This window comes from Danio aesculapii, chromosome 16 (genome assembly GCF_903798145.1).
Source record: "Danio aesculapii chromosome 16, fDanAes4.1, whole genome shotgun sequence".
Lineage (NCBI taxonomy): Eukaryota > Metazoa > Chordata > Actinopteri > Cypriniformes > Danionidae > Danio > Danio aesculapii.
In genome coordinates, this window is record NC_079450.1 from 46,524,706 (window position 1) to 46,539,865 (window position 15,160).

General features: G+C 37.0%; 1 protein-coding gene across 4 annotated transcripts in view; it reads right to left on the bottom strand.

The window, feature by feature from the left end:
• Positions 1-15,160, bottom strand: part of fhod3b (formin homology 2 domain containing 3b) — a 305,076-nt gene that overhangs the window by 241,493 nt on the left and 48,423 nt on the right. For all 4 annotated transcript variants that reach the window (XM_056476236.1, XM_056476235.1, XM_056476234.1 and 1 more), the window contains exon 3: positions 7,580-7,644. In XM_056476236.1, coding sequence (XP_056332211.1) covers positions 7,580-7,644 — 65 coding nt within the window. The remainder of the gene's footprint in view (positions 1-7,579; positions 7,645-15,160) is intronic.

Below are 15,160 nucleotides of genomic sequence, written 5' to 3' on the forward strand. Positions count from 1 at the left end.
GGACTTAAATACCCCTAGCAGAACAGCTTTGGAGCTTTCAAATGGTTCCGCAATCCTTCTGGCACGCAGCAGAGAAGCACGATCTGGATAAAATGACAATCAGCATTTTTTGTTTAAAATAGAGATCACAATTCTCCTATATAAACTGTTCTACACATATACTTAATTTGACTTTTGGCCTATTTCCACTTAGTGGCTTGGTTCAATAAAGTATGGTATGCTTTTATTTTCATTCAAACCGTCAAAGGTACCAGCCCAATCTGTCAAACAACAAAAGTCAAACAACGAAACATAACTATTTTGCATATTGTCAGAAAAGTGGCTAATTTGAACAATTTGAATTGCGCCCCCTAACCCTACTCCTTTTTGGGGTATAAGCAAAGCATGCTAAAATGTAAGAATGAGATCATACAAATTAGTACTAATTAGCCACTAAATAATAAAGCTATGAATTGCAATAAGATTGCATTGACGGTACCAAAATTGTGACCACACCGCTTTGGGACCCTTTCATAAGGATACCAAACACAACAGTATGTACCAAAAGACTACAGACTGATTGCAAACCTCTATTAGTTTACAGACAAATGTCATTTGCTAGTGCTACAAGAGGAAAGACAACACAGGAAGAGACATTTATAAATACACAGCTGATAAACAATACCATAATAATACAATGATGGTAAGGCAAGGCAAGTTTATTTATATAGCACATTTCATACAAATTCAAAATTCAAAGTGCTTTACATAAACAGGAATAAAAGAGACAAGTATAAGAAAAATAAAAAACACAAATAATAAAAATGATTAAAAACAGACAAAAACTGATTAAAATGTGTTAAAACAGGTTATAAAAGAATGAAAAACAAGAGAAAAACATAATAGTGCGATTTGTCTGACGTAGCACAGTGCTCATTCAGTAAAGGCACACGCTAAACAGATGTGTTTTCAGTCTTAATTTGAATGTGCCTAATGTTGGAGCACATCTGATCCTTTCTGGAAGCTGATTCCAGCAGCGAAGGGTGTAGTAGCTGAAGGGCGATTCACCCTGCTTTGACTGAACTCTTCGAATTTCTAGTTTATTTGATCCTAAAGATCTGAGTGATCTGTTTGTAGTCAGTGAGCATAATCTATTCTGAATATAACTGGAGGCCAGTGTAAAGACCTGAGGACAGGTGTGATGTGCTTTGATTTCCTGGTTCTGGTCAGAATCCTGGCCGCAGCGTTCTGGATGAGCTGCAACTGTCTGGCTGTCTTTTTGGGAAGGCCCGTGAGGAGGCCGTTACAGTAATCCACCCTGCTGCTGATAAAAGCATGAACAAGTTTCTCTAAGTCTTCACTGGAAACAAAGCATCTGATTCTTGCAATGTTTTTGAGATGATAGTATGCTGATTTACTGATTGCTTTGACATGACTACTGAAACTCAGATCTGACTCCAGAGTCACACCAAGATTCTTGACCTTATATTTTATTGTTTGACATTTAGAGGCAAGGTACGCATTCACCTTGAGAACCTCATCTCTGTTCTCAAATGCAACGACTTCAGTTTTCTCTTTGTTTAACTGAAGAAAGTTTTGGCACATCATGGCTGTACATGTGGCTGTAGTCATTAGGCAGTAAGGCTAAGTAGATCTGAGTGTTATCAGCATAGCTGTGGCAGGAAATTTGGTTCTTTCTCATTATTTGGCTCAGAGAAAGCATATAACACAGAAATGAACCATGGTCGACCTAAACTACTTGTGAAAAAACCACATGCCAAGAAACAAGAACGGGATCTGTTGTATGCCCTCTATTGTTGTTTATGAGGTTGTTCACACGTCGCACCTAAAGTATAAAAAGCAGCGCGATGAGTTCCGCAACCTCTCTATATTTGTGCATGCTTGCTACACATTAACATATGATATAATGAACTTGAGTGTGCAAAAAGACATATGTCAAGAACCTGTATGCGTTCATCTATGAGCAAAAATAATAATAATAATAATAATACCTTTTATTTAGTGAACAGGGAGCCAGTGCAGGTGAAAGAGAATTGGAGTTATGTGATCAGAAGCACGAGAGAAGGTAACTATCCTAGCAGCTGAGTTCTGAATTAACTGTAGTCAAGGATGCCATATAGGATAGATTTACATTCATCAATCCGTGATTTAACCAAAGCATGAACAAGCACTTTAGTACTTTGTTGAGATAGTGAAGAGCCAAGTCTTGCAATGTTATGAAAATGAAAAAAGGCAGAGCATGAGATATTACTAATATCAGAACCAAATGAGAGCATGGCATCTAGTATAACCCCAAGACTTTTCACGTGGGTTGAGAAATTGACTGGGAAGTTATCAGAATTGAGCTTTAGATAAAACAGACTTAGAGCCAAAGAGAAGGCCTTCGGTTTTACTGGCATTTAACTTTAAGAAATTATTAGTCATCCATATATTAATCTCATGTAAACATTTAGTAAGGTCAGAAGGAGTTGTCGGTTTGTAGAGATTTAAACTTGTGTATCGTCTGCATAAAAACTCAAATGTATGCCATAAGGACAAAATATATGACCTAGAGGTAAGATATAAATAATAAATAAAAGTGGACCCAATACTGACCCTTAAGGAACACCATGAATGACTGAAACAGGATCAGAGTGACTATTCTTTATCTGCACAAACAGTTTTCTATCACTTAAATAGGAAGAACTAGCGAAGTGCATTATCAGCTATTCCTATAGAAGCCTGTCGTTCTAATAATAGTGAATGACTGATATTATCAAAAGCCGCAGTTATATCTAAAAGAATATGTAGAGACAGATAACCAGAATCAGCAGCTAAGAGAAGATCATTTACAACCTTAGTAAGGGCTGTTTCTGTGCTGTGTTTGGGGCGAAACCCAGATTGAAAGTGCTCATAGATGTTATTACTTTGAAGATGTGAATGAAGTTGAGCTGCAACTGTTCTTTGACAATGATTGCACATTCTGACATACACAATGGCTACCAAGAAAGGGTACTATTGACAGCAAAATGTAAGCCTGACCATGTTACCTGTGAACCATACTGTACTGTACTGAACTGTACCACGCTCAAGAAATTAGTTATTAAAAAAGAGAAGAGCAGAATTAAGAGATCTCACAAAACTGGTGCCGTGACCCGGATAGGTATGAGGTTTGAGAGGTTCAATAGATGATAGCTAGTAAGAGCAGGTCAAATTTCGATTTCAGTCCCCTCCCCATGGACAGCATGTCAAATATGCATATTTTTTTCTCTATTTACAATATTTTTGAACTTGTGAAATGTTCAATGTGAACATACTAATCATTGCCATATAGGATATAAGATTCTGTGACTGTTTGTATCGAGATTGCAATCTTTACTGATTAATCATGCAGGATCTGTAAATAGTATCCAGTGGTCCTGATTCTAACTAAATGAATGAGCTTTGTGATGTTTGGTGGCCGGTCTGAGTAAATTTTTTGTTAAAGGTCACAAAATTGGAAATGCCAGATTTCCCAACTGATACGTGTTGGCATTTCTGTTGTGTACAGCACTCATTTGAAGCTGATTTTAAGTTTAAAGCCATGTGTTTACTTGGTCACCGATCTCAATCATGCGACCACTTAACAGCATTGTGAGATCCGTGGAGAAACACTGGACTTCAGCGAGAAGTTCTCAGACACAAACCACAAATGTCTCAGTGATTTAATCTAATTGAAATCGAGATGAAACAGTGCTGACGTTCTCAACAGCTCTGACACGGAAAACAGGAGAAACATTGTGCCACGACGATCCTTTTCAACCCACAAATCGACAACATTTATCATGGATTTACTGCAGCAACACTAACTGAAACCATAGTGCTCAGGAAGAAATGTGTAATTTTCATATAAAATTTTATAACACTATTAAGGTAGACATGTTGCATAAGGAATAATGGAATATAATTACAGCATGCAATATTATTAAGACATATCAGTTGTGGATTTACATTTATCCTCGATGTCTTTAATATACGGTATTTCATACAAATACAAAATAAACCATATTGTTAGGCTACCTGTTTATAATGATTTACAAATTCTTGTATAATTAGATTGTTGTTGAGTTGTTTTTGTTGACATTAATCGATTCACAACTGTTTCTCAACTCAAGCTACTGCCATATGTGTATTTTTAAAAGACAAATAATTATATTATTAATATCACATGTACAGTATGTGTGAACACCGCTACCGCTGCTCTCAGATATTAGCCTGTAGGTTTGGAATCAACACTTTAGTTGACTGTGACAGATAACTACACTTCTGTCATGAGGCAATTTTTGTCCTGGGTACCCTTAAATAACACTTTTGCGAAACGTACAAATTAAAATCTGACAGTTCTGAGCTTAATGGCATTTGCAGGCTCACGGTTATATTTTCCCTTGCAGTCTGGAGAGGGAAAAAGCAAACGAGCCACGTGTGCTTGGCTGCAGCGCAACACACCACTAAGTTTATACTGCTCACTGCAGACACACACTTGTCTTAAACACCGACTACCAGTTCCTGTAGACAAGGGCAGTGAATCACTTAGACATTTGACTGTCGGCACAAAGTCTGGTGCACACTGTTGATTATTTCACTCAAGAACTGCCAAATTTCAACAGGAAATTTCTTATACAGTAGGGCTGCACAATATATCGTTTTAGCATCGATATTGCAATGTGTGCATCAGCAATAGTCACATCGCAGGATCTGCAATGTAGATTTGGGATTATATTTGAGCGGGAGCCACAGTTTTTAAGGCCTGTAACTGTATGAGCATAGCAAGAGAGTTTAAAGCATTCAGGTACAAGGAATTTTACAAGGAAAAATTTGTACAAGGAAACTAATTTTATTTGATTATTCATACAAATAAGATGCTATGTAGTTAGAGCTGTGCGATTAATCGAAATCGAATTGCAATTGCAATTTGAAATGTTGCGATTGGATAATTGCAAGAGGCTGCGATATAAAAAAGATATGTATAATTTAATTTCCCCTGCCCAGAGCAAATGCGTGACTGTTGTTTGTGTGTGGTGGTCTTACTAGCCAACTGAGTGAGCACACTTTCGTTCTGCCCAATTAGAATTTCACAACCAAACTACGCGGAATGTCACAATAAATAAGAAAATAACCAGGAAAGCCTGGACAATGGGCTTCAGAAGCATTAATAGACAAATTAATATAAAAGAAAAACAGCATTAGTAATATGGGAATATTTTGGTGTCAACGTCACAGACACCGAACAAAAACATTTGTAAGAGCTGTCGCAGAATTGTTCCCACGACTTCTGTCAGATAATTGAGCTGAATCTTGACTACAAAATTAAATTACAAAACACATCACCTGTCAAAAAAAAAAAAAAACGCAATTAGATATTTTCCCCAGAATCGCACAGCCCTAAATGTAATGCTATTTTACATTTTATTATTCAATTTGTGTACGTGAATTCGTGCTAAATAGCGCTACTGAAGTCATCTGGTGAAATTGTAATCATATCGCAATATATAATTGCAGAAAAAAAACAATGTAATAGGTGCGTCCCAAATCGCATACTTATACATTATTCTACACCATTTTGTGGTATAAATAGTGTAGTATAAAAAGTAGTGCGTTCACACTGAAAATTCTAAAAATAATAAGTGCACTTTAAATAGCCTGATGACGCACTTATTCAACCGGTAAAATAAAGTGTGGAATGTTGGACACTTCACACACTCAACAACCGCAGCTTTGCTCACGTGGCGGAGGGGGTGGAGGTATCGGGCGCTCATGTTGGATTACTTTATTTATTTTGGATTGTGAAAACAGTCTCCTCTTATGAGAGTATTTGTACCGCCACCCGATGGTGAATGCGGTTATACTCATGGCAGATATTATTTGATACTTTGGTCATTTATTTCACTAATTTGGGAACGGTTTGAATTTCCACTGAGTAAAAAACCTGTTAGTGTTCCATTTGGAGAGACACTACATTCATATACTATGCTGTAGAGTGTTTAAGTTCATTCGTACATAGTGTATAGCGTGCCATTTGGGATGCAGCTCTCGTCAGATTTTTCCAATATCGTGCAGCCCTGTTATACAGGTTGACACCAGGATATCTTGCATTAATGTCTCATAAATATCATGCAAAGATATGATGTCCAAAACTATCAAAATGCAGTGAAATATATGAGAGAACTAAAGTACTAAATTAAAGCAAGGCTGCTAAAAAAAATAACAAAAAAGAAAAATACAAGTATTGTCATAGTAACTGACTGACTAACTATAATACAATATTAAAAATATTTACACTTAAAACAGTATTTTTAAGCTTATTAAGGGAAAAATTGCATTTCACATACATATTGAAACATTTATTTTTATTATTACATATCCTTTGTTAGTATTTACTTTCATGGTCATTTATGTTCATAACTTTTTGTTTCTCAGCATCGAATATTCAGCAAATTCATGTTTAATAAAATCATAATCATAATTTTTTATTTTATTAGTATTTTTATATTTAAATATGACTAATAAAAATACACAATGTCTAAAAATATAAATTTCAATTTAAATTGTAAATAATGCACTATTTATATATATTTTTTTTGTTTATTTATTTATTTTTTTCAGATTTAGGGTTTCTAGTTAAAAATTCATAAACATTTTGCGTATTAAAAAATAACAAAAATGGAATATGGAAACATCCCATCAACACTGGCTTTCACAATTTGGCAAAGAGATGCATAAATAGAAACCCAGCCATCTATTGCAGCTGCCTTGTTACTTGTAATTCCAACTTTCAAACCTCATGTTCCTGTCCCCTCCGTCCATACAGAGCTGGTGGGTGTTTTGTTTGAGACTATGAGCCACAAAGGTAACATAAACCCCTGAAGAGAGTTATACGCATACTACACTTCCAGAGAAAGGTTTTATGCACTTAATGTGTTTTGAGGGTGCTGTCTGTGACACTTAATCCTTCGTGATACAGAGATAACCGTAGCCGTCCTGCTTCCACACAATGACACAGATGCTAATCTGGGATAAGGCTTATGGAGGTAATGAAGCCTGATTCTGTCAACAGCGTTTAGGGACATGAGATAAACAATGAGACTGCCAAGAAATAAACGGCAACTACAGTAACAAGATCATGTAAGTGCAAACATTTGAACAGAATTCGATTTTAATGTTTTAAACTGTAATGTGCTTGACATTATGTGCGGCGAATAAGTGTGTGCATGTGCGAAGCACTGTGCTGGCATTCATATAAAGTTGCTGCATCAGCTGTTTTTTATTGATCGAGAAATCAAGCATGGAACATATTTAAACTAGATCATAAACATTGCGGCGTGAGGGCCTATTAGCAACAGGAAAACTTTACCACACAGTAAAAATCAAGCAAGGGCCTCGCTACATATAATTTACACATCCGTCATTCAACAAGCAACAAATGAGAAAGTAATTCCTAAACAATTTGATGCAGCCTAAATTTGCTGACTGAGCCAAACATTGAAAAGGGTGAAGATTGAGTACTTTTTTTCTCACCATTTTGAGTTTATTGGAAAGAAAAAAAAAGCATCTGGTTACTTACCTATGCAGGCATGGACTCTGACAGATAGCTGTGTTCTCAGTACAATACCGTGCTTCTTTCCTCTCCTGAGGAACAAACACAACAACAAACATCAGACTGAAAGTCTAATATAAATAAGCAAAGTTAAAAGAACTGTGTTGACAACTGCTCGTATGGTTTTGTTTTTGTTGACAACATCCATGCATAAGTAACATAAAAAACACGACACAAAACAAAATCCATTTTACTTTGATTTGTTTTCTGTTGTTTTACTTTTTTCTTTCGTCACATAGCAAAGCAGAACTAACAAAAAACAAATGCATTTTGCTTTGTTAAAAAACTAAAAAACAAACACAAATGCAATTAGTTTGTTTTGCTTTTTAGTTAAAAAAAATATTTAGTTTTGTATTGTTTATGAAAAAGGGCTTCTAGCTTTGCTTTGTTTAATAAAATAAAATAAAATAAAATAAAATAAAATAAAATAAAATAAAATAAAATACCATCAGTAAATAGTGAATAAAAATTAATAATAATAAAAATATACTGTTACACATCCATTTACCCAGCACCCCCACAACCCCCCTACCCCATACTATGGTAGTGTTAAAGTAATTTCATAATAGCAAAATTGTGTCATGATAAATGATTAAAAAAACAAGCTTCTCTCAAACTTTTAATTGGAACTCCAAATATAGCAGAGCATTTTAACACGACATGAAGCAACCAGCCTTATTTATATAGACTTGAAGTGAAGCTAAATGTTCCACAGCACCTCTGTTTACATCAATACCCTGATACTGTATTGCATCTCTTATATTTAGGTCAGGTGAGCTATCCACAAAACTGAACAGTTTTATTTTTATTTTTAATTTTTTTTGTAGTTTTTTTCTTCAATTATTTGAAATGCTTTGTACTTAACAAAACAACAACAATATATACAGTGAATAATCATGAATTTACTTTCCCAGAATGGGGTATATCCACACGGACATTTAAATTCAGTCCGCCAGCCTCAGGGCTTCCGGTTAATTGCCATTCCATACAAAATCGCCACATTTAAGATCTGATTTCTTTAAAAAACAGCGATCTTCACTGCCTGGCTGAGATACGATATAAAGTGGGTATCAGACCAAACAAGAAGCACTGCATTAAATTATATTTTCCGTGCCATGTCTTAAGCCCTAGGGCATGTCCTGAATAAGTCCTGAGAAAAATAAAGTGATCGGAGAAAGTGTAGACCAGACAGAATGTAAAAATGAAGAGTTATACAACTTTTTTACAGATTACTTCCATCTTTACCAGATTTCACCCCCACAAAAAAATTCAGTTTTGTATTTAACAAAAGAGTGAAATTTATTGTTTGGTTTTATAACCAACTGAGTGTGTGTAAATGGTGAGGAAATTCTCAGTTTTGGGTGAACTATCCCTTAAGTGTTCATAATGTCATGTGTTCATGAAGCTATTAAAAAGAGATTCTTTTTTAAATACATTTGCATGATGATACTGAGTCTGAAGCTACAGTGCTCACTATATATAAGTACACCCCCCACAAATCTATCTTTTAAATTCTTATTTATAATAGAAGCTATACAATATTATAAGTGTGCATATACATTAGATTACTTAGTACTGAAGCCAAATCTGGAGCTTATCTAACAAAATAACTTACGATAATGGTGCAAAAACTAGTACACCCAAATTTTATACGTAAAAAAAAATGTTAAATACAGGTTGTAGGTTGTAATTTTTTCATGATTTTTTTGTATTATTTTTCAATTTCTAAATATGTTTGGTGATTAAATATTATTTTAATAAATATATGTGTTTAATAGATACGTTTTGCTTAAATGCACCAAAATACATTCCCTATATTCACTGAGAAATTAACGCAAATTTAAATTTTCAAAATGGGGTGTACTCATCTCTGCTGAGCACTGTACTGTATGTGTTGCAAGACAGTCAAGACCCCAGATGACTTCCTCCAACTGACTAGAAGAAACTTGATGAACCGAGAGGGGCAAAGAGAGTCCTGTTTGTAAAGAAGGGGTCAGACAGCGTCCGGACTTCCCTGACCCCAACCGCGGAGGTTGGCGGTGGAGATGACATGTAGGTCACCACATCCATATACTGAGTGACAGACGAGCGCGGGCACAGACCCAACACCCTCTCTTCCATAGATTATCAGGCCTGATGAACAGAGCAACTGTCTGTCTCATGAATAACTGGAAGTAAACACACAATGGAATGAAATGCAGCTGCGTTTGAGTTGGAGGAGAGATGGATGGATGATTTAGAACAAGTCGCAGGCCTCATTCGCAAATCACTCTATAGTAACATGGATGTGGGTTGAAGCCTCCATTTACCAGTGAGATAAACATTACAGAGTGGACAAGAAGCAGCACAGTATAAAGCACAGACAAAACAGATGCTCCAGGAGATTTGGAGAAAAGATGTGTTTACTCCATTTCCGTAAATCATATGATACTACAGGTTAGCTTCCCGAAGGGGGAACGACAGCATTAAGACCTGTAAACAAATGAGGCATTGTGCAAATTACACAATGAAAGTTTGATGGTCCGACTGGCAATATGCCACAGATTGGGGAATCTCTGGTAGGGACTACCTACTGGGAGTTTTTAAAATGACTCGATACACAATTAAAAACCTATGAAATGACTGAACATGCAGAATTAATATGTATTGCTCAAGCCAGAATAAAAATAAAGAAAGAAATAAATATGTATATATATGATATAGCTTTACTACTACTACTACTAATACTACTACTACTACTACTACTACTAATAATAATAATAATAATAATAATAATAATAATAACAATAATAATAATAATAATAATAATAATAATAATAATAATAATAATAACAATAATAATAATAATAATAATAATAATAATAATAATAACCATAATAATAATAATAATAATAATAATAATAATAATAATAATAATAATAACAAAATAATAATAATAATATAATAATAATAATAATAATAATAATAATAATAATAATAATAATAATAATAATAATATTAATAATATTAATAATAATAATAATTCCTCACATTTAAAGTGCATCTGGAAAGTATGCTTCACTTTTTCCACATTTTTTGATGTTACAGCCTTGTTCCAAAATGGACTAAATTAATTTGTTTCCTTAAAATTCTACACACAAACAATAAATTCTACAAAAAATGACAATGTGAAAAAAGATTTCTTGAAACTGTTGCAAATTTATTAAAAATAAAAAACCTGAAAAATCAAATGTACATAAGTATTCACAGCCTTTGCTCAATACTTGGTTGATGCACCTTTGACAGCAATTTCCGTGTTACTCGTTCCTCCTAAAAGAACTTTTAACATCTCATTCGAAAGACGGCACTCACCGAGCATGGATGAGCACCCCCTGTTGATCTCACTAACACCACTTATCATCCAGGTACTGACCGGGTGGTGGGCAGTTGCAGAGAGCTAGCTGCCAGCCTTAAGCAGGTCGCACACCGGAAGTGCCGATCTGTGCCGCGACACGGCACGCACATGACAGTTAAAAGTATCAGACACCAGACGCTCACATTCGCAGGATATATTTAACATGAAACTAATCAGATGGTGCTCTGTGGCACGGCAGAAAAATGAACAGTGTCCTGAGTCATGGCTGGGCACTGCAGACAGCCGCAGGCAGCCGCAGACAGCCACCGACTTGCGGCGCCGGTGTGTGTACCCTGATAGAAACCTATGTTTAGAATTCTAAAATGTATGGTGCTGCGTGGTGCTATGCGGCGCGTCGCCGAGCAGCACTTCTGGTGTCCGACCTCCTTTACTGTATGTTTAATATGCATGTCTGTTATAGTGTGTTTAAAATACATTTTGTTCAGCAACCAGCATAAACTATAAGCCAAACTGTTTAGAATATTCAGAGTGCACAATGGTTTAATTATTTTTTTACCTTGTAAAAATCAAAACAACAAATGGTTTACAAGAACACAAAAAAGTGAAAAAAGATTCTTTCTCTGCATGAGCTAATGATTATATTTATTTTCAAACAACGCAAAAATCAATATTTAGTAGAACAAACCAGTCTTGAATTCAAAACAAATCACAACAGCGTTGTTTTTACCAGTTTTCATTTTCTCACAAATAATAATTCAACTAAAATATAAAAATATTTAAAATTCTCTAAAATAATTGTTTATAATATTATTAATATTCATTCATTAATTTTCTTTTCAGCTTAGTCCCTTTATTAATTCGGAAGCGCCACGGTGGAATGAACCGCCAAATTATCCAGCACATGTTTTATGCAGCGGATGTCCTTCCAGCTGCAACCCATCTCTGGGAAACATCCATACACACTCATTCACACGCATACACTATGGACAATTTAGCCTACCCAATTCACCTGTACCGCATGTCTTTGGACTGTGGGGGAAACCAGAGCACCCGGAGGAAACCCACGCGAACGCAGGGAGATCATGCAAACTCCACATAGAAATGCCAACTGACCCAGCCGAGGCTCAAACCAGCGACCTTCTTGCTGTGAGGAGATTATTAATATTATTTTATTACATTATAATAAATTTAATAATGTTTATTATAATATAATAAAATAAATGTCATCAGACCTTTACAAAATAAATCAAATATTAACATTTAACTGAAACTTATAATTAATATATGCAGTAAATTATTTTATTAGTATTTTTTAAATAAATAAATGTATCAAAAACCATAAAGATTTGCTTTTGACTTATATGCAATACAATACTATCACAGAATGATTATGTAATATTTATTTATTTATTTTTATTAATTTCATTTTCCTTCGACTTCATGCCCTTCCAGTCGCAACCCAATACTGGGAAACACCCATACACTCTCACATTCACACACACACTCATACACTATGGCCATTTTGGTTACCCAATTCACTTATACTGCATGTCTTTGGACTTTGGGGGAAACGGGAGCACCCGGAGAAAACCCACACTAACACAGGGAGAACATGCAATGTCCACACAGAAATGCCAACTGACCCAGCTGGAGCGCAAACAAGCGACCTTTCTGCTGTGAGGCAATTGTGCTTACCACTGAACCACCATGCCCCCTTTTTGATTTATTTATTTATAAGTTTGTTTGTATGTTTGTTTGCAATATAAAATAGGTGCACTGAGCCAAAGACACATAAAAACTACAGACAGCATCTGTCAGCACTCCCTTTACTAAAACAACCCGACAACACCAAGCAACTCCATCGTCTTGCCATTGAAGCTAATGGGTAACTCTATCTATTTCGCAATGAACTTGTGCTGGTAACCTTAGCCCAGCTACTAACCATAACCTTACTCCACAGCACCCTACATGCTCATTATCAAATTAAACAGTGAGTCTAAAAATATGCATGAGAGAGCCATAGGACTCAAGCTTTTGTATTTCTGGAGCAATACAGGATTTTGAGGGTGAAGCTGTGTGTCTTGGCTTTACGTCTTGGCTCGATACTGTGAGAATTTCTGCATGTGGGTGCCTGCCAAGCGTCTACATGGCTGTGGATGGTCTTGCACATAAGGTACGGCCGATGTAGTGAGTATCATCCTGCATTGCTGTCCAGGGCCACTGGAGAGAAGATCTGCAGTTGAATGACTCAGGCTTTTTCCACAGCTCACGGCCCAGTGATTTGAGTTACCCAGACAAACGTGCCCAGCTCTGTGAAACACTATAGCCCCTGTAACCTAAGATTGCTTTGGGGCCAAACGGAGAAAGTGTCTCCAGCTCTGGCCACGTAACACCAGCGAAAGACACAGACAGGCTCATTATGCTTATCCAAGACAAATTATACCGACTTTAGAATTTCATAAGACGCCTTCACTGCAGTTTTGTGTTGCGTAAGAAGATAAATAAAACACTGTCAGACTGACAGTAGATTCAAAAACAGTTCAAAAACATGTTGATATATGAGGATTATTTTAATTTGAAAATGAGTGCTTAACTAACATAAAAAAACAGGTTATCGGTATGTTTATCAATTCATTTTCCAACCTTGCTACAAGAAACAGGAGCATACAGTATCAGTTTAGATGTCCTGATTCAGTTCAGCCTTTCAAGGGCTTCTCCTTACATACAACACTGAACTGGCCACTAACAGGACTTAAAACATAAAAACAGGCTTATTTCTTCGTCCAGATCTCTCTCAGCCAGAAGATACTGAAGACCAACCCCTAAGGGACAATCAGAACTACTGCCCCTTTAGAGTGTATGCAAAATGTCTACTTCAGGTGGTGCAGGGGATTGTGTTTACTGAGATCACCCTCATCCATTTCTTTCTAGCTGCATTGGATGAGCCGTTCAACTAAGTGTAGCTGGGTAAGCTAGAGGCATGAACTTATTGGGAGTGGTGGAGTGTATCTGTCTTGTTAAGCCAAGTCAGTGACAGCTTTAGGCCCAGAGCGTCTCCCGGTGTTGCCTCCAGCCCCAAAGTGCATGAATGTGTTGGCTCCAGCAACAGAGCGCCATCGCTGCTCCAGCCATAGAGCGCCCCTCAGTGTTGGCTCCAGAGCACCCTGTCAAGATCCCTTCCCTGTTACCGTCGAGTCTCATGCCCTGGCTATCCCTGTCAACCCTCATGCCCTGTCTGTCCTATCCGATCCTTGCTAGATTACCCCTACTGCTCCTCCCCTCTGTGTCCCTCCTGTTCCTTAATGGACTGTCCACCCTGGCCTGGACTCTAGACCTGCAGGAACCTCTCTGGACTGCCCCTCCAGCTCCAACCTAGTCCTCTGCCACCCATCCTGTCTCTGCAGCCCTGCCTTTCCAGTCAGCCAGAGTCGTTGAACCTTCTCACCCTCCCTGACCTTCCCATCCCTTCCTTCCCTTGTTTGGGATACTTGGTCTGGCTTGGCCTCAATCCATCCCTCACTTCCTGGTTTCTTGTCTCTTCCATTTTCTGCCTTGGGTTTTCTGTTGATGTTGCCTCTTTGTTTTGCCATGTGTTGTTTCTTGTCTGTCCTGCTTTGTTCCTTGTTGGATGCTCCCCTCTTCAGGGCTCTGCCACTTCGATCTGGTTTATTCTTGTTTCAGCGACAGAGTCCAGGAATTGCTCTCATCTTGTCATGTATGTTTTTTGTCTTTTGTCAAGTTCTGGTCTTTGTCTTTGTATTGAACGTACAGTCTCAGGCAGACTCAGGTCGTCTGCTAATTTTCCATGGCAAGCTGTACAATCTTGGCTCTTTGGTCAAATTGGTTTCATTTTTAGTTTAATGCTGGGATCAAGCATCCATGCCACATATGTGAGCCCTTGGTGAGTTATTCATTCATTTTCTTTTCAGCTTAGTCCCTTTATTAATCAGGGGTGGCCACAGCGGACTGACCAACCAACTTATTCAGCATATGTTTTACGCAGCGGATGCCCTTCATAGCCACAACCCAACACACTGGGAAACATCCATACGCTCCCGTATTCACACACATACACCACGGCCAATTTAGCTTATTCAATTCACCTATAGCACATGTCTTGGGACTGTGGGGGAAACCAGAGCACCAGGAGGAAACCCACGCAAACACGTGCAGAACATGCAAACTCCACACAG